We start from the raw sequence: 20,246 nt of genomic DNA, 5'->3' as shown, positions 1-20,246 counted from the left end.
TTTTCCCGATTTTGTGATAATTTGAAAGGTTTCTTCCATTCTGGGTATAAAAGAATTCTTCCATGTTTTCTTCTAGTTGTTATTGGACTCACCACTTTTATTTAAACATTCAGCCCATTTCAAATTGATTCTGGTGAACAGTGTAAGGTATGGAAGGTACGGCTCCAAATTTATTTTTCTCTTCAGATGGCCACCAGGTTCTCTTAAGACCATTTATTGACCAGTCCATCTTTTTCCCATTGACTTGAGATGCTACCTTCATTATTTAGTAAAGATCTACATGTATTTTCATCCATTTCTGGGTTTCTGTTCTGTTCCATTGATCTTGGCAGCCTTCTCAAGAGGCAGTATCTCACAGTCTAATAACTGAGGCTTGATGGTATATTTTATCGTCTGGTTTGGCCAGTGCCCCATCACTGGTCTTGTTTACTTTTTTCCCCCACATGAACTCTAGAAATACCTTATCTAGTTCTGGAAAAATGTACTTTTATTGAGAAGGTATTGCATTTATAAATTAACATAGAAAAAATTGTATCTTTATATTACAGATCAAACTTATCAAGATCATAGCATGCCTTTCCTTCAGTTCTAAAGTTTTTTGTCATATAGTTCTTGCATATTTTACTCAGCAAAATTCTTGCGTGAGAGACTGACAGATGGAGAAGATTCGTCTTTGTGCAGGGGCCTTTCAAATTCAAATTGGACATGTCAGTCCACATGTTTGTCAAATGTTCAGCACATTTCTTCTCATCTCAGAAAAGTCTATCCATTACTGGCAAATGGACTCCTCCCCTGTCCTGCTTCCAATCTCAGCAAATGGTCCCAGGACTAAATGAGGCCCTACCTCATCTAGGAAAGGCTTATCCTTCTGGAATAATCCACCTGTAGCTTTCATTTTGTCTACAGCTCTTTAGGTCTCCAAAGGAGAGCATCATGTTCAGAAATTGATCAGATGATTTCTTGCTGTTAAAGTGGGCATGAATGTCTTTTATGTCTTGACCTATCTACCTGAAAACGGAACTCCTATCCCACAGTTAGTTTTCATGTGCAGTGTTTCTTCATCATTTAATGCAAAATATTTTTAATTTCCCATCTTTATATTTTTGACCCATGGTTATATGTATTTTTAATTTTTGCAATATGGGGATTTTCTAGGTAATTTTCATTACTGATTTCTAGTTTAATTGCATTATGACCATAGAACATATTGTATTTCTTTTCAGTAAATGTCCAGGGTTGGAATTGATGGGTCATATGGTTTATATTCAGAAGTAACTGCCAAACAGTTATCCAAAGCGGTAGTTAAAATTTACACATTTAGCAGCAATTTGTACTTTAATTGCTCCACATTCTTGATAATATTTGGTATTATCATTCTTTTCCATTTTAATTACTCTAGTGAGTTTAAATGTACATTTCCTGATGACTAAAGATTTTTGAGCACCTCTTCTGTGAACTTATTAGCATGCATATATCTCTCTTTCAATGTGTGCTTTCAAGTCTATTGCCCCTTTTTTATTTAATTTTTTTTTAGTTTTAGGTTTCCCTAAATTCCCTTTATTCTTTCATTTTTTAACTTTCCGATCGTATAATATAACATATATACAAAGCAAAGAAATAAAAAAGCAACAGTTTTTGAAGTACAGGACAGCTCCCAGAGTCTATCATGGGCTACCATATGACCCTTTCAGATTTTTCCTTCTAGCTGCTCCAGAATGTAGAAGGCTAGAAGGCTTAAACATTTTTTTATCACAACAATTGACTTTTTTCTTTTTTTGTGAAAAATAACATATGCAAAAAAGCAAAGCACAGTACCACAATTAGTTGTAGAACATGTGGTTACAATTCCACAATTTTAGGTTTTTAATTCCAGCTGCCCTAAAATACTGGTGACTAAAAGAGATATCAATTTAACAATTCAGCAATCATATTTCTTTGTTAAATCCTATCTTCACTGTCTAATTCCACCATCACCTTTGATCTCTCCATCCCTCTCTTTAGAGGTATTTGGGCTATGGCTAGCTGCTGGAATGCAACACACCAGAGACGGATTGGCTTTTAATAAAAGGGGACTTATTTTGTTAGTTCTTCAGAGGAAAGGCAGCTAACTTTCCACTGAGGTTCTTTCTTACGTGGGAAGGCACAGGATGGTCTCTGCTGGCCTCTCCAAGCCTCTGGGTTCCAATGTCTTTCCCCGGGGTGATACCTTTTTGCACCTCCAAAGGCCTGGGCTGAGCTGCAAGTGCTGAGATGAGGTATGCTGAGCTGCTCAGGCTGTGCTACGTAGTGCTCTCTCATTTAAGCACCAGCCAATTAAGTCAAACGTCATTCATTGCAGAAGGCATGCCTCCTAGCCGACTGCAGATGTAAATCAGCAACAGATGAGGTTCACGTACCATTGGTTCAAGTTCACAGCAACAGAACTAGGTGCCTTCACCTGGCCAAGTTGACAACTGAATCTAACCACCACAGAAGGGTCTGTCACTAATATAGGGTAGGGAGATAAAACTATCTAATGTTCTGGAGAGGCTAGGCCCTCTAGGTTTCAGGACTTATCTGGTCCAGGGACCCATCTGGAAGTTGTAGGTTTCTGGAAAGTTACTCTAGTGCATGGAACCCTTGTAGAATATATTGCCCTAGGTGTTCTTTAGGATTGGCTGGAATGATCCTGGTTGGGGGTTGGCAGGTTATGATAGGTAATATTGCCCCTTTATTAGTTTGTTTGTCTTCATATTATTGATTTGTAAGGTCCATTCTATATTTTAGATAAAAGTCCTTGTCAGATAAATGTATTCAGAATATTGTCTCCCACTCTGTGACTTACTACTTCATTTTCTTAATGGTGTCTTTGGAAGAGCAAAAGCTTTGAATTTTTATAAAATTTAGTATTTTCTGTGTCCTAAGAAATTTTGCCTACAAGGTCATGAATATTTTCTCTTATAATTTCTTATAGAAGTTTCATTTTTAGCCTTTACATTTTGGTATATAATCCATTTCAAATTAATTTTGTATACAGTAGAAGGCTGAAGTTCTTTTGCCCCCCAGATGATTAATATATTTAAGTTTAAAAAAAAGACCATTCTGGGATGTGAGGATAGTTCAGTGATAGAATTCAAGCCTGCCATGTGGGAGACCCGGGTTTGATTCCCGGCCCATGCACTTCCCAAACAAACAAAACAAAGAAACTAATAAATCAAACAACCAAACAAAATTCAAGCAAAATTCAACAAATGGTGCTGCAATAATGGGCAACTCACATGGAAAAAGAATGAAATGTGATCCCACCATACAGCATATAAGAAAAAAGACTTTTCCTTCCTCCCCAATGAATAACTTGACATTTCTGTTTAAAAAAAAAAATTGATCATAAAAATGAGTAGGCATATTGCTGGAAACTCATTTTATATTACATTAATCCATTTGTTTAATCCTATGCCAATATCAATGTCTTGATTAGTGTAGATTGCAGCATCTCGAAGTAGTGTAAATTCTCCAACATTTTTCCTCTTTAAAATATTATTTTATTTGCTACTCTAAGTTCTCTGCACTTTTACATGCATTTTAGAATCAGACAGTCAATTTCTACAAGAAAAATTGTAGGATTTTGTTTGAGATTGGGTTAACTCTATAGATCAATTTAAGGAAACTGACATCTTAACAACATTGAATCTTTCAATATATGAATATTTATTTAGGTCATCCTTTAGTTTATTTCTCAGTATTATTTTATAGTTTTCGATGAACAGGTCATACATATACATTGTTAAAAATTTCCCAAGGTATTTCATGTTTTTATGCTAATATAAATGTTAGTTTAAGTTATTTCTCAATTTTTTTGCTGCTAGTCTATTAACATACAGTTTATTTTTTATATTGATCTTGTATCCTGCAACCATACTAAACTCACTAATAAGTTCTAGTAGGTTTTTTTTTAGGGTGGTAGTGGTATAAAAGTAGGTACCTTAGAATTCTGTGCATATATAGTCAGATAATGTGCAAATAAGGACGGTTTTACTTCTTCCTATCAAGTCTGCAAGAATGTTACTTAATCTCTTTGCTTCATTGCACTAGATAGGATTTCCAATACAATGTTATATAAAACATGCATTTTCCCAAACCTAGGTGAAGAGCCTTCAGCCTTTCTGGATTAAATATAATATTACCTGTCAGTTTACAAATAGCTTTTTTTTCAGTGGGATATTCAGTGGGAAAGTCTCCTTTGAGTCCTAGTTATCTCAGGGTTTTTATCATGAATGTATGTTGAATTTTATCAAATGTGTTCTCTGCACCTAATGAGTTGCTGTAACATAATGAATGGATTGATTATTTTTTTTTAATGTCCAGTCAATATTGCATTTCTGGGATAAATCTCATGTGGTCATGACATGTTATTCTACATTTACTTTACTGATTTTGGTTTGCTACTATTTTGCTCAGTAGCTTTGCATGTAAATAATTTTCATTTAATGGCTTTGGTTTTGGTATCAGGGTAATTTTGACCTCAAAAAGTGAATTGGAAAGTGTTTATTCCTCCTCTGTTTGTTGAAAAGTTTGTGTAATACTGCTATTATTTCTCCCTTATGTTTTGATATAATTCCCCAGTGAGCTAGGCCTGGTGTTTTTTTCATAGAAAGCTTTTAAATTACAAATGACATTTCTTTAAAGACTACAGGGCTATTCTGATTATCTATCTCTTCTGGGTTAGTTTTGGTAATTTGTGTCTTTAGAGGAATTTGTCCATTGCAATTGAACTGTTAGGAAAAAGGCATAAAGTACATAATATTCCTTTACTATCCTTTCAATGTAGGGTCTGTAGTGATGTCTCCTCTTCATTTCTGATTTTGGTAGTTTGTGTCTTTTTATCAGTCTTTCTAGAAGTTTATAAATTTTAACCTTTTAAAGATCCAGATTTTTGTTGTCACTAGTTTTGATTATTGTTTGTCTATTTTCAGTTTCATTGTTTTTTTACTCTATTATTCCTTCCTTTGACTTGGTTTGGATTTCTTTTCTTTTCTTCTTTTAGCTTTATAAGATGGAACATTAGATCATTGAATTTCAATTCTATTTTTCTTAAGTAAGTAACCAATGCTATATATTTACCTCTAAGCACTGCTCTAACATTCTCCACAAAAATTTAATATGCTGTTTGTATTATCATTCATTTAAAATATTTTCTAAATCCCTTTGTAATTTCTTCTTTGTCACATGGATTCAGAAATGAGTTTTTTAAATTTCAGAATGCTTGAGGATTTTTCAGATACCTTTAAAAATCTGATATCTAATTTAATTCCATTGTGATCAGAGATCTGCATGCATGTATTTGCCATCTGCTTATTGTCTTTAGTGAGTTGTTTGTTCAAAACTTTTGTGCTATTTATATTATTTATGTCTTATTCTTGAGTTGTGAGAATTGCTTATATTATCTGGATACCAGTCCTTCACTAAGATGTGTTTTGCAACTATTGTACTGCCGTTTGTGGCCTGTCTCTTCATTTTCTCAACAGTATCCTTCAAAGGGAAGGAGATTTCAACTTAGATGAATTTCAACTTATCAATTTTTTCTTTTATGGTTTGTACTTTTTGTACCTTATCTCTGAAATTTTTCCTAACACAAGGTCACAAAGATTTTATCCTATATTTTCTACTAGAAGTTTTATGGTTTTAAGTTTTACATTTAGGACTACAATATATTTTAAACTATTTTTGCATATGGTACAAGGCATGTATTAAGGTCGGTTTTTTTCCATAAAGATGTTCAATTTTTCCAGCACTTTTGTTGCAAATATCATTCTATCTCTGTTGAATTGCCTTGGCCTTTTGTAAAAAGATTAATTGACAATATATATGGGTAAATATTATTTCTGGGCCCTCTATTCTGTTCTTTTCATCTGTATGTCAACCCTCTGGCCATACCAATTGTTTTGATTATAGTAGCTTTTTAGAAAGATTTGAAATCAGGTAATGAAGTCCTCCAACTTTTTTCCTCTCTTTCAAAATTGTTCTGGCTATTTTATTTACTTTGTATACAAACTTTAGAATCAACTTGTCAACTTTTATGAATATCTTCCTGAGATTTTTATTAGGATTGTTATCGAAGCTTGTCTTAGTCTGCAGGCTGCCAGGATGTGATATACAAAAACTGAAACAGCTTTTAAAAAGGGGAATTTAATAAGTTTTAAGTTTACAATTTGAAGGAAGCAAAAATGTCCAAATTAAGGTACCAACAAGAGGTTACCTTCACTCGAGAAAGGCTGATAGGTCAGGAACTCCTCTGTCAGCTGGGTGGTCATGTGGTTGGCATCTGCTGGTCCCTTGCTCCTGGCCTCTGTTGCTTTCAGCCTCTGTTCCTGTGGGGATTCCTCACTTTGCTTCTCTCCTGCTGGCTTTTCATCTCTTGATTCCCTTGGCTCCCTCCAGGTTCTGGCTTGCTTAACATCTCAGGACAATATCAGCTGGGCTCCAAGCATTTCCAAACATCTGTGTCTCTGTTCTCCAAGTGCCGGCATCTGTGTCAGCTCTGCGCTGAAGTTTTTGTTGGCTCTGTAGTTTCTGACATTTCTGGCTCTTCTTTTTAAAAAGATTCCAGTAAACTAATCAAGATCCACATGGAATGGGCAGAGTTACATCTCCATCTAATCAAAAGGTCACATCCACAACTGGGTGTGTCTCATCTCCGTGGAGATAATTTAATCAAAGTTTCTGCCCTACAATATTGAACTATGGTTAAAAGAATTGGCTGTTTCCAAAAGACGGGATCAGGATTAAAACAGCTTTTCTGGGGTACATAACAGATTCAAACTGACACATTCCACCCTCTGGAACCCCAAATAGACATGTTTTTTCCATATATAGTATACATTCATCCCATGACAATATCACAAAGCCTTGAAATATTTCAGTAACAATATAAGTACAATTGTAACTTTATACAATACCATGGTAAAAAAAACAGTACAAAATCACATCTAATCAGCTACAGGCATTAGTCTGTTCTAAGGCAAAAATTCTCCTCTGACTCTGGACCTGTAAAACTCAGAGCAAGTTATCTGCTGCCAACATACAAAGGAGGAACAATCATAGGATACATGTTCCCATTTCCATAGGGAGAAATTGGAAAGAACACAGGGCTCACTGGACCCTAACAGTTCTGGAAACCTGCAGGACAAAATCCATTAGATTTCAAAGTCTGAGAGTCATTTTTCCTTGGGGCTTTAGAAAGCTGCAGTCCCACCCTTTCCAAGGGCCTGTGCAGTAGCCTCACTTTCTCTCCAAATGCTGGGGTGTGTTGCAACATTGTGGCTCATTGGAGGGACCACCTTTTTCTTAGCTCCACCCTCTCCATACACTGGGGTAGTACCTAGAATCTCTGCCATCTCTGGGGCACAAGCATAACCCTCCAGACCACTGGGGTGACAGCCAGGCTCACCCCAGTCCCCAGTTTATGCACTCTACCCTCTCCAAGGCCTGAGGTGGCACAACTCTTCCTGAACAATGAAGCAGAAGGCTACCTCTGCTTCTGGGGCAAACTCACCATTTTCAAATGTATGGGTTTGTCCACTCTCTTGGCCTGAAATTTCCTGGTTCTAGACCTTAGCCTCCCTGGTTCTCCCTCTGAAGGCATTTTTCCTTCACTTTGTCCCTTTTTTGGTCCCTTTTCATGCATACTTGCTGTAGTTTCATTTACACAGATTCCACAATACTCTCGTGGTTATCTATGCAATATGCTGGGATCATGCCACTCAGACAAAAGGGTTTTCCACAAATCCTTCCTGGATAACTCCATATGAAATCCTCACTTGTCCCGTAATGGCTGACTGCTTCCATGTTTGGTTAATCCTCATGTGGGCACTACTCTCTGGCATCTCCCTTTCTGGAAGCCCAGAATTTTCCAGACCATCAATTTCTGGTTTCTTTGTACCCAAGAGTTCAGTTCTCAGCTTATCACTTTCTTTTTGCATTTTACTATAAGCCGCAAGGAGAAGCCAGACTGCATTTTCCACATGTAGTTTGGAAATTTCTTCTGCTAAATGTCCAAGTTCATCACTCTCAAATTCTGCCTTCCATCGACAAAGAATGCCTTCCTTCCACTTTGGGATGACACATTCATCATTTCTGTCTGAACCCTCATCAGAGATATCTTTAGAATACACATTTCTACCAACAGTCTCTTCAAAGCATTCAAAAGATAGATTTTCTGGGGTACAAAATAGATTCAATCCAGCACAAAACTATAGAAATATTTAGGGAGAAGTGACATCTCAACAATATTTAGTGTTCCAATCTATGAACAGGGTTACCTCTCCATTTGTTTAGATCTTCTTTGTTTAGATTTCTCTCATCAGTGTTTGTAGTTTTCAGTGTACAATTCTCGCACATTTTTTTTTAGATTTATACCTAAGCATTTCATGTTTTTGGTGTCAATTCTGATTTTTTTAAATTTCATTTTCTAATCGTTCATTGATTGTTGTATTGTGATCATGTATCCTAAAATCTTGTCATTTTCATATACTGGTTCTAGTAGCTTTTTGTGGATTCTTTGGGACTTTATATGTAAACAGTCATGTCATCTGTGAATAGAAATATTTTTATTTATTTTATTTCCAATTTGAATTCATTTTGTTTTCTTGCCTTATGACATTGCATAGGACCTCTAGTGTGATGTTTAATAGGAACTGTGAGAATGGATACATTTGCCCTGTTCTGAACTTAGGGAGAAAGCATTCAGTCTTTCATTATTAGGTATGATATTAACTCTAGACTTTTTCATAAAAGTTATTTATGAAGAAGAGGAGTTTTCCTTTCATTCTGAATGTCTTGATGGATGTTGAATTTTGTTAGATGCCTTTTCTGTGACTACGAGATGATTACATGTTTTTTCTTCTTTACTTTCACCTTTAAAATTTTTTATTGATATGGTGAATTATGTTGATTTTCCAATGTATGCTACCTTACATTTCTGGAATAAATCCTACCTCGTCATGATGTATTGTCACACAGTTTGGGATTGTTTGCAATAATTTTGTTTAGGATACTTACACCTAATTTCATGAGACATACTGGTCTGCATTTTCCCTGTTATGTTTTTGATTTTTATATCAGGGTAATGCTGGAATCACAAGGTGCTTGGGAAATTTTTCTACTTTTCTGTTTTTTTCTTCAAATTTGTGGAAAATTGGTATCACTTTTTTCTTTAGTGTTTTATACAGTGATAAAATCTGCTGTTGGAGTTTTCTTTGAAGGTTTTCATTAAACATTTTTCCTTGTAAATATACATGGAGCTGTTAAGAATTTTATTTCTTTTGTGTAGTTTTGGTTTGTTTTTAAGAGAACTTGACATTTCACATAAGTTATTGAATATGTTGCTCTAATGTTCAGAGTATGTCCTTATTATTTTAATTTCAGTAGAACAGTAATGTTCCTTCCATTACTTCTGACATCAGTAATATGTGTTTCTCCCTCTTTTTTAACACTTTGACTAGATGCTTATAAATTTAATACTTGTTTTCAAATTAACTTTTACTTTCATTAATTTTCTCTCATGTTTTTCTACTTTCAATTTCATTGGTTTCTTAAGAATCTTTATTATTTATTTATTTCTCCCCTTTTCTTGCCTTTGATTTTATTTGCTTTTTTTTTTTTTAGTTTCTCAACATGGGAGCTTTCACATTGATTTAAAATTTTTCTTCTATTTCCTACTATTTTAGTAGGTTTTCCTACTAAAAACTGCCCTAACTGCATTACCAAAATTTTATGATTTGTTTTAATTTTCTTTCAATTCAAAATATTTGCTAATTTCCTATCTGACTTTGCTTTAACTAATGTGTTAATCAGAAGCTTATTGTTTAGTTTGCAAGTATCTCAGGGACTTTCCAGACATATTTTGTTACTAATACCTAGTTTTAATTTTACTGTGATCAGAGAACATATTTTATGTTTTCAGTTCTTTTAATTTTATTGAGAATATGGTCTGTCTTGGGAAATGCTTCATGAGCACTTTTGAAGACTATGTCTTGTGCTGTTCTTAGGTGGAGTGTCCTATCAATGTCAATTACATTAGATTGGTTTATAATGTTAGTCACAATTTCTGTAACCTTACTTATTTTGTCTATTCGTTCAATGACTGCTGAGAAAAGAGTGTAGAAATATACAATTGTAATTGTGAATTCAAATATTTGTCTTTTTAGTTCTATCAATTTGATTCATGTATTTTGTAGCTTATGTAAGCTCTGTTGTTTCAGGCATATTCATATAAGTGCATAAAGGATTGTTCTATCTTCTTGGTGAATTGAGCCCTTTATCATTATGTAACAATCCTTTTTATTTCTGATGGCATTTCTTGTTCTGAATTCTATGTTATTGAAATTATTAAGCCACGCTGGCTTTTTTAAAATTAGTGTTTCCATGGTATATCCTTTTCCATGCTTTTATTTTAAATCAATAAATGTCTTTATATTTAAAATCGGTTTCTAGAAGATAGCAAATAGATGGGCCTTGTGTCTTTAAAAAAAAGATTAAGCCAAATCTTATAACATTTCTTTTAATGAGATGTTTAGACTATATTGAATGCAATTTTTAATATGGTTGGATTTAAATCTACAGCCAGTTGTTCTCTAGTTGTTCCATTTGTTTCTAGTTTCTTGTTTTCTCTTTTAATCCAAAATTCTTACAACAGTAAGCTTTTCATTCATCCCTCCCACCTTTGTGCTACTGTTGCTGTATAGTTTATTTTTACACATGTTATAACCCTCACAATACATTGTTACTATTTTTGTTTTAGCCCGTTATCTTTTATAGTGGTTAAAAATAAGAAAAAAAGGTCTTTTATATTTACCTTCATTTTTACTTTTCCAGAGCGAATTATTGCTTTTTGAAGATTTATGTTTCTGACTGAAGAAATTCATTTAATATTTCTCATAATGCAGGTTTGCTGTCAATAAGTCTGTCAGGTTTGGTTGGCTTTCAAAATTATTGATGAAATGTGAAATATATTATTTTCTTAGGCTTTAAAAATCCCCTGCCATCTTTAGTTATACACTCCTTTTACTATTGATTTTCATTTGTGCCTTTCTTCTTTTTGTGAATTAGTATTGAAAGAATTTTTTCCGTTTCATTCGTCTGTTTTTGGAATGATCCGTTTAAAACTTTTTTTTAATTAATGTTTGCTTCTATATTATTTTCATCCTTCTACTTTGTTTTACATTTTCTAGTTACATATTTTCAAATTTTCTTATTTTAAATAATAAGTATATTAAATTTATAATATACTAAGAATATCATACTAAGGATGATTTTAGGTTAACTCATAAACTTTGATATTTATTTTATTGTTCATTCCTAAAAATTTTGTAATTTTGAATGTGATTTTTGTCCCTAATCCAAGAGATGTGGTTCTACTTTCAGAAGAACGGTTGTTTCCAATCCTATGGTTTTGGTTTTTTTAATATCATTTTTTTGATGTCCAGTAAAATTGAATCCCTTCGGAAAATATGACCTGTGTGATATCAATTCTTGGGAATTCTGAAAACTTCCTGCTTGTGTTCTTTGTTCGGGGCAAGGAGATCCACATATCTATGAAGACAAGGGTTTGAATTGTATTGTGCAACTTTTGGTCTTAATTTAATCCCTCTTTGCTAGAAAAACATTAAGAACTTGCACTGAAATCACTCATTATAACAAGTGTTGGCACAACCAGAGAATTCTCATACATCGGTGTGTATAATGCTACAAACCTTTTGGAAAACTGTCCAAGATTTTGTTTTTAGGAAGATCAAGAATAGTCAAAACTAATCTTACTTCGGGTGGATGTGGTTCTTAGACTAGGAACTTTCTAGAATGTGTAAATGTTCTCTGTGTGTGTGAGAGAGAGAAAACCTTTATCAAGTTGTATATTTTAAGTACTTTTCCAAATTAAAAAAAAAACAAATTATAATATTTCATTTTCTCCTGTAATTCATTCAGTTTTTGTATTGTTTATTCTGAATGTACAAAGCTTATTTTTATTATCTCTCTTGGCATTTTTATCCCTTTTATAATATGGCATCTCTTTATCCTATTATTTCTGTTGACCTTAAATACAGCAATGCCCTTATTTATTATATCTTACTAGCTCCCTTCTTTTCTTTTTATTGTGGGCTTTTAAATTTCTTCTTTATATTCCCTCCACCTCTATTATCCTATGTAATTTAACTTGATAACTATTTGCATCCTTCCCTAGTTTTCTCCATAGCTATACAAACATTTGCAGAGATATATACAAATGCATAAATCATGTATACTTAAAGGTCTATAAAGAGTTTTTAGTATATGTAATGGGGACATATTATCAAGTACACACCATTGAAATTTCCCAGGGTTCACTCTCATGATGACTGAATAATATCTTATAATGTGGATATACCGAAATGTACTGATTTCTCTAATGAAAGAGATTTACTGTGGTCCTAGTTTTATTTTATTGTTTTTCTCTTTTGGGTTGCCACTATTACAATGCTGCAAAAGATAGATCCTTTTTCATGTAGTCTTACATATTGGAGGTTTTATTTGTGGAATAGATTCCCAGGAGTGGTTTTTTTTTTTTTATCCAAAGGGTGTGTATATATATATATATTTAAATAGGTATTTCCAGATTACTCTCCAAAACTGTGATAAAGTGTTAACACTTCACATTCTCTCCTCTTCCTTCCTTTCTTCTTTACTTCCATTTTCCTTCCTTACTTCCTTTTGGAACTTTCCTCAACTCAAAGCTGAGTTGGATTCAGAAAGAGAATTAAGGAACTTTCCATCCTTCTTTTTAATTAGGTGAAGCTATATTGTTAGGTGCATAGAATATCATAATTTATTTACCTTTGTTGAATTTTTCTTTTATCATGAAATAATTTCCTCCTTATACCTCACATAACTTTTATTTTATATCCTTATTGTCACCTGTTTTTTTTTTGACAGTCATAACCTGTTTATATCCTTACCTTTTCATGTCTTATGTTCTTTTTCTTTTAAAACACATAACTTTTATTGAAAAAATAAGATTTCTGGAGTTCTCATTTAACAGGTGAGTTTAACCCAATCACATTAATTTTTTTAAAACAATAGGAATTTATTAGCTTACGTTTTGAGACTAAAAGAAAGTCCAAATCAAAGCATCATTAGGGCGATGCTTTCTTCTTGAAGACCAGTGTTCTTGAGCTGGCTGCCAGCAATCCTTGGCTCCTCTGCCATGTGGCAAGGCAAATGGCAACATCTGGTCTCTCCCTTCTCTAACAAGTTTCATTGATTTCAGCTTCTTACTTCCTGCAGCTTTTGCTCCCTCTACCTGAACTTCATTCTGCTTATAAGGACTACAGTTAATAGGGCTGAGAATCATCCTGACTGAGGTGGGTCACACCTTAACTGAAGCAGTCTGGTTATAACCAATCACATTAATTTAATTTATGATTTAACTAAATGATTTCTTACATTTTATTTTGTCTCTGTTTTCTATGTTTTTCTCCATTTCATTTTCATTTTATTGACTCCTATTGGATTGATAAGTTTCCACTTCCAGAGCAAAGCTCTTTAGAAATGACACATTGATTTCTTTCACTTTAATGCACAGCTTTAAATTTTTACTTGATATTTGATACTGGCCAAAGTTAATAAGTATCTCTGTGCTCAATATTTACAAGGGCCTTAGGATTATTTAGGTCTATAAGATGTATTCTCCTTCTGGATGTTCCCCTCTATTTTCTGATTTCAGAAAGTCCAAAAAATTCTATATCCACTGATAATATTCTTTCTTGCTTTAAAAATGTTTCTATAGGGTGCATGGCTGGTTCAGTGGTAGAATGTTTGCCTTTCATGCAGGAGACCTGGGTTCAATTCCCGGCCCACGCATCTACACACAAAAAATGTTTTTATAATGTCAGTGGTATTTGGGGAAAGAGCACAGATGGACACATGGTCTCTTCAATGTCTGATCCATTATAGAAAGTTTATTTATTTTATTTTTACTGTTTCTTCTTTCCAGTAAATCACTTCTTTTAAGAAAATCAAAATATCTATACAGAGATGTAGTTTCTGATATTATCACCTATTTCAATTTTTAAATTTTTGAATAAATCTATCATACTTTTAATCAAACTCTAATCCAGAGTTTTAAAAATTTTATCTCAGAACCTCTTCCTAGTCTAAAAATTATTGAGAATCCCAAAGAGTTTTATGTAGGTTAGATCTATGAATACTTACTCTGTAACAAATGAAAACTGAGAATTGTTAAATAAACTCATTAATTAATTTTAAAAACCATGATAAACAAATAACATTTACCATATCGAACATGTCTTATGAAATAATATCTATTTTCTGAAACAAAAAAGTTAGAAGAGTGGTTGGTTTACATTTTTCAAAATCTCTTTAATATCTGCTTTAGTAGAAGACAGATTTTGATTGGTGTATGTTGTTTGAGTGGAAGCACATGAAGAAAATCCATCCTCACACAGATGGAGAAAGGAGACCCTCATGAACCCCCTGAAAAAGTCTTGGGCAGTCCTCAAAATCCATACCTTGAGCACCACTGCCCTAAGCAAATTTTGTTGCAAAATTAGTTTGAGAAATTCCTCATTTGGTTAATATGGAAGATAAGAAAGTAATAATATAATAGGGTTTGTGTATAATATATAAAATTTAAAAATATTTTTACCTGGGTTAGATTGTGAAAAAGATTTCTGTTGGGAGAAAGGGAAACATATTTTAGCAAACAACATGTTAAACACTAGTTTCAATAATCTTTTAATATACATGTTTCTAAACTTTTGAATATTATTTTTATATTCCATTACAGTTACATAAACAATTTAAGGATAAATGTAAAAAAAATTATACAGGTCTATACCTAAATATATTAATTTTCATATATCATCATAAAAGCCTGAAGGGCTTGAGTTGCATGCTACCTTAAAATAATGCAAGTTCACATAGCCAAAGTTGTATGATTAATCTTCAAAAGTTTCATATTATAATATCACATGTAAAAGCCATAGTGTTTACATATTTTAATTTACATCAGATACAAGTTCACCAGCTATCACCGCAAATTCTTCATTCGCCATTCTTTCAAGGTGAATTTTTTAAAAGAACAACATTGAATTGTATGTTTCATTTTATGTTGTTTGTTTGTTTTCTTTTACTTTAAAGCTTTATGAATTTTTTATTATTTAATCTCTAAAAGTCAAGGCTATAGGGCTGTTTTTCCATTTGCTGATTGCTGCACGGTGCTTAGTATATCATTGTGCACAAAATTGGAAATATTTTGGAAATCCATAAATAAGTATGCAGTGAGTTTCTGAGGTCACAGAATGAATATTGCATATTATATTATATTGGCAATCTGATATGTTAGAAAGCTACTACTGTAAATAGGTACTATAAATGTTGACAGGAAAACTTGGCCCAGTGTTCATAAAGTCCAAGGTTGATCAAGAAAATCCCTGGCTCCAGGGCTGGTATGTTCTGCATTGCGTTATGCTGCTTGTTAGAGGCCCTCAGAAGGAGAAAAGAGGGTCACTGAATGAGTTATCAGCACAAAGAAAACTTGAAAGCAAAAGGAGAAATGTATGGATAACAAAAGAAAGGCTTTGGTATTGATATAGAAACATTGTACAGAGGGAGTCAGTATCAGTTGATGTTAAAAGTGACAAACTTGATTCCCCTGGAAAAACAAAGTTATCAGTATTCTGCTCCATCTTTATCAGTTTGCTTGGCTTTCTTGAGTTGGTGCACAGGCTGGATGAAGTGCAGAGTGAGAAGGCCAGGGCGAGAACTCTGCATTACTGACATTTAAGGAAAAGACAGAGAAAAAGACAGAAAAAAAATCATTACAGATATGTAAGAGAGTGCTTTTGAGCAAGTCAAGGAATGGATTTCAAGAAGAAATGAGTGATCCCCAATATCAAATACAGTAGAGAAGTCCAATAAGAGGGCTAATAATAATAATCCATTAAACTTGGCAACTTCTATAACTTTGTGAAAGCAGTAGATAGATATGATAGTAGAGTACTAGGATAAAGTGCTGCAGTAGAGAAATGTCACATGGAATTTGGGAAAGATGGCAACTTTAGTATGACTCTCTGGATTTTTCTCTCTTCCCATTCTCTATTCTGAAAGAACCCTGGAGATATAGAAAAAAGAAAGCAACAGAGTTTAGATGCTAACATGCTACATGTCCCATAACGTTCCATCCTTAGAGTCAGAACTATGGTTGGGGCAAACAAAGCCAACACTTTAGAGATCCCAGGGAAGAGAGGTCTTGTACCCTACTGTCAATTTGGGAACTCTGGGAGTACAAATGGGGCAGCTACAATCAGGGCTGGCTTCATGGGCATGCAACCTGTATAGTGACACAGGGCTTCACTCTCAGAAGGATTCTGTTCTTGAGGTATAATGCTCCGTAGTTATCTTGAAATTCTTAATAATTTTATGTTTGAACCTGCGTTTGAACCTGCGTTGAAGTCTGATGGGACAATAAAGAATAAACTGGGGGCTTAGAACCTCGGCTCGCATGTATTCCTTCCTCCTGCTGCCTCTCTTCCTTCCTGGAACAGGTTTTTAGCCACCCACTCCCCCACCCCCTGGCACCTTAGGCCCTGCCTGGCATATCTGTCCTTATCCCCACCTCGCATATTGCCTCTGCCTTCTGCCTGGACTCAGGTCTGGGAAGGATCAGGGTAAGGCATGTGTGACCTGTCGTTCTGAGAATGAGGCATGGAAGCAGCTGCCCCACCCCTACCTGACAGGACTGGGTATGGATGACAGGGGTCACATCTTGCAAAGGAAAGCTCCTTGCCCAACCCCAATTATCAGCATATAGTGTTAAATAGATGTAGAGTATGTAATATCAATCCAAGTACCTAATATCTCCCAATGTGGAGGATGCATTACCCTTGGGGGGTGCTTGAGGTAGTTCATTGAAATGGGAAGATAACTGTCTTGACTTCTTCAGACCGTGCTCCTGGCTGGGGTATGCTGTGTTAGTCCAGCAGCTGGTGAGAGGGGAAACCCAGAAGCTTGTAGGCCATACATCTGCCAAATCATGAGATGTCTATGATACATTTGTCCCGTGAGTATCCCCATATCCAAGGGAACACAACATTAAATTGCAAATAAAAAACACTGTGACAGGTCTTGAGAGAGATTGCAGAAGGGGAAAAAAATTATATTTCAGTTATATACCAGGTTTTGATGATTGGCTTTTCCATTCCTATAAAAAAGACTTTTTGAATTTTGATTAATTGCATTGAACCTGTAAATTGCTTTACAGAGTGTTGACATGACTATATTTTCTAATCCATGAACACAGGGGGTCTTGCCATTTATTTAGTTTTTATTTTGCTTTATTAGAGACATTACAGGTTTGCAGAACAATCATGCACACACAAAAATATGGAGTTCTTCATGAATTCACATGTCATCCTTGCACAGGGGCCATGCGAATCTTCTCTGTATCATTCTAATTTTAGTATATGTGCTGCCAAAGCAGATATTATTTAGGTTTTTTAGAAATGTCTTTCACCAATATTTTGTAGTTTTTGTGTATGAGTGTGTGAATATGTAGTTTTCAATGTGCAAGTCTTTTATACAACCTTGGTCAAATTTATTCCTAGATACTTCATTCTTTTAGATGTTATTGTAAATAAAATTGCTTTCTTAATTTCCATTTTGTATTATTCATTCCTACGGCATAAAAATACAACTTATTTTTGCACGTTACTCTTGTACCCTGCAACTTTGCTGAATTCATTTAGTAGCTTTGTTTGTTGTAAATTGTTTGGGATTTTATGTATTTACAGTATCATGTCATATGCAATAGGGAAAGATTTACTTCTTCCTTTCCAATTTGGATGCCTTTTATTTCTTTTTCTTTTCTAATTGCTCTGGCTAGAATTTCTAGTACAATATTTAATAGCTGTAGTGAAAGTGAGTGTACATATTATACGATTCCATTTATTGAAACTCAAGAATGGGCAAAACTAGGCTATAGTGATAGAAATCATTGCAGTGGTTGCCTCTGGGGCTGAGAGTATTCTAAATTGAAGTTTTCTAAAGACTGAGAGAAGGATGAACATATTGATTAAATTTAGACTTTAAAAATACAAGTTAAAATTATTAGAGTATAGTGTTAAATAGATGTAGAGTATGTAATTTCTAAAAATATATAAATAAAATTAAATCAGGAAAAGAAGAAAGAAGAAAAGAAAGAAAGGAGAACTGACTAGAACTAAAATATTAACATGGCATGATCCGAATTAAAACATTCTAACATTGTTTTAGGTTTTACACAGGCAAACAGAAAGCATATTTATTTCTACCATTGATAAAAATCCAAGTATATGAGCAACCACAGTAAATGTACTAAAATAACCAGTAAAAAGACAGATAATAATCTAATAGCTAAAAATAGAAAATTCTGATTTCTGCCATTTATAATATAGGCCTAAAACATAAGTTTACAGAAAAATGAAAAATTAAAAGATGATAAAGATATAAATATATTAATATAAGACAAAAAACATTGTAAGCAATAAATAGGGTCACTATTAAAAGAGCAAAGTTTCAGTTCATCAGAAAGCTTTGGTTATACTAAAATTATATTCTCCTAAAAGATAACCTGAAAATAAAATGCAACAATTTAGGAATTTACAAGGGAAAGTGACATATCTACCATCATAGCAAGAGATGTTAGCACAAATCTCTCACATCTATCATAAAATTGATAGATCATGCAGATAATGAATCAAATAAATACACAGAATATTAACTAATCTCCTCAACTGTACATAGATAGAATACTGTACCCAATGATAAGAAAATACATATTTTCCTTAAGTACATGTGGGAAATTCATAAAAATCAACTCTATACTAAGCCAAAAATCTGATGCCAACACCTCTGATCACAATTTAACTAGGTTACAAATCAATAATAAAATAATAATTAAAGAGACATATGCTTGTAAATTTAAAAATGCAACTCTAATAACTGTTTGATCAAACAATTTTAGCAGGTATTAGAAAACCAGATTGGAGAAATAATGAAAATTTTTAATTGAGAGACATTTCCAACACGTATTGACTGCAGCTATAGTGGCAACTGTAATCAAAAGTTCAACTGGGGTTTTTATGGAGTTTGACAAGCCAATTAAAAAATGTATAAGGAAGATAAAAAGGCCTCAAAATAGCTAAAATACTTCTGAAGAAGCACAAGAGTTGTGGGAGGCGATGGTGAAAATTCAGAGAGGAATGGTTGAATGTGTGCACTTGGGTGGGAGCTGCTGAACCCTGGTTTCCAGGACTTTTTAGTCCGGCTCAGGATCTTCAGCCTCAATACTGTACATAAACTTGCAGAACCATCTGACTTTAAAGGATCATGTGAACCAGGACATTGAAGCTAATAGCGATAACCATGCTTTAGTGAAAGCATGAGCATTCTGCTTGGTTCCAACCAGGTCATGTGCCAATTTCTCAATAACTGCAGCCAAAGCAATGTGGGGTTACAGAGTCTGTACTAAATAAACTACGTGAAATTTAAAATATTATCATAGAATAGGGGAGTAAAGCATCCTCCAAAAGAAGGGATGCTGAGGACAGGGACCACATAATATAGTAGTTTTATCTTACACAATTGCTTGGACCATGCCTTGACTATGATACTTAAAAATTTCTGACTCACTGACACCTCTTGTTGAATGACTTTGTAATGCAGCTAATTATTTTTTACTTATACCAGATTTCCCTTCTTACTTATAGTCAATCAGTCTCATATTAAAATGGGTTTGAAGAGTGATCTAAGACAAAGAGAATGTTTGGGGGAAAAAAATACAATAGAATGAGAACTTTGTAGTCAAAAAGACCAGTAATCCTAATGCTATCTTTCAGGAGCTGTGTGCTTTTGGCCAAATTATTTAACCTATCCAAATTTATGTTTCATCATCTATAAATCAGAGATAATAATAATCCCAGTTATGATAATTGAGAGAGATATAATGTATATAAAGTATGAATTTCATATGTAGGCAAGGTACATGTCCAAATCTTGGTTTCTATTATTTCTACTGTTTGTTCTTCAATATTAATTTGGCTGTATATTTGAGGCTATCTTGGTTAGTGAATGAAAGCTTGTATGGAAACCATAATACATTTAATTTATGGTTAATTAAAAGGTGAAGCTAAATATTTTTTAAAAGCATGAATTACCTTTGTATTCAATACTATATTACT

At 33.7% G+C, this 20,246-nt stretch overlaps 1 protein-coding gene and 1 non-coding gene across 5 annotated transcripts in view; both read right to left on the bottom strand.

Moving 5' to 3' along the window:
* The window catches only part of CATSPERE (catsper channel auxiliary subunit epsilon), a 249,994-nt gene that overhangs the window by 168,373 nt on the left and 61,375 nt on the right, over positions 1–20,246 (bottom strand). For all 4 annotated transcript variants that reach the window (XM_077168505.1, XM_077168504.1, XM_077168506.1 and 1 more), the window contains one exon: positions 14,675–14,699. In XM_077168505.1, the coding sequence (XP_077024620.1) occupies positions 14,675–14,699 (25 nt within the window). The remainder of the gene's footprint in view (positions 1–14,674; positions 14,700–20,246) is intronic.
* On the bottom strand, positions 17,407–17,509 carry LOC143642956 (U6 spliceosomal RNA). The gene has a single exon (XR_013156014.1). It is a non-coding gene; the product is annotated as a U6 spliceosomal RNA (small nuclear RNA).

The sequence above is a fragment of the Tamandua tetradactyla genome, chromosome 7, assembly GCF_023851605.1.
Source record: "Tamandua tetradactyla isolate mTamTet1 chromosome 7, mTamTet1.pri, whole genome shotgun sequence".
NCBI lineage: Eukaryota > Metazoa > Chordata > Mammalia > Pilosa > Myrmecophagidae > Tamandua > Tamandua tetradactyla.
Note: the sequence above shows the minus strand (reverse complement) of the source record. Positions and strands in the feature narration are given on the sequence as shown.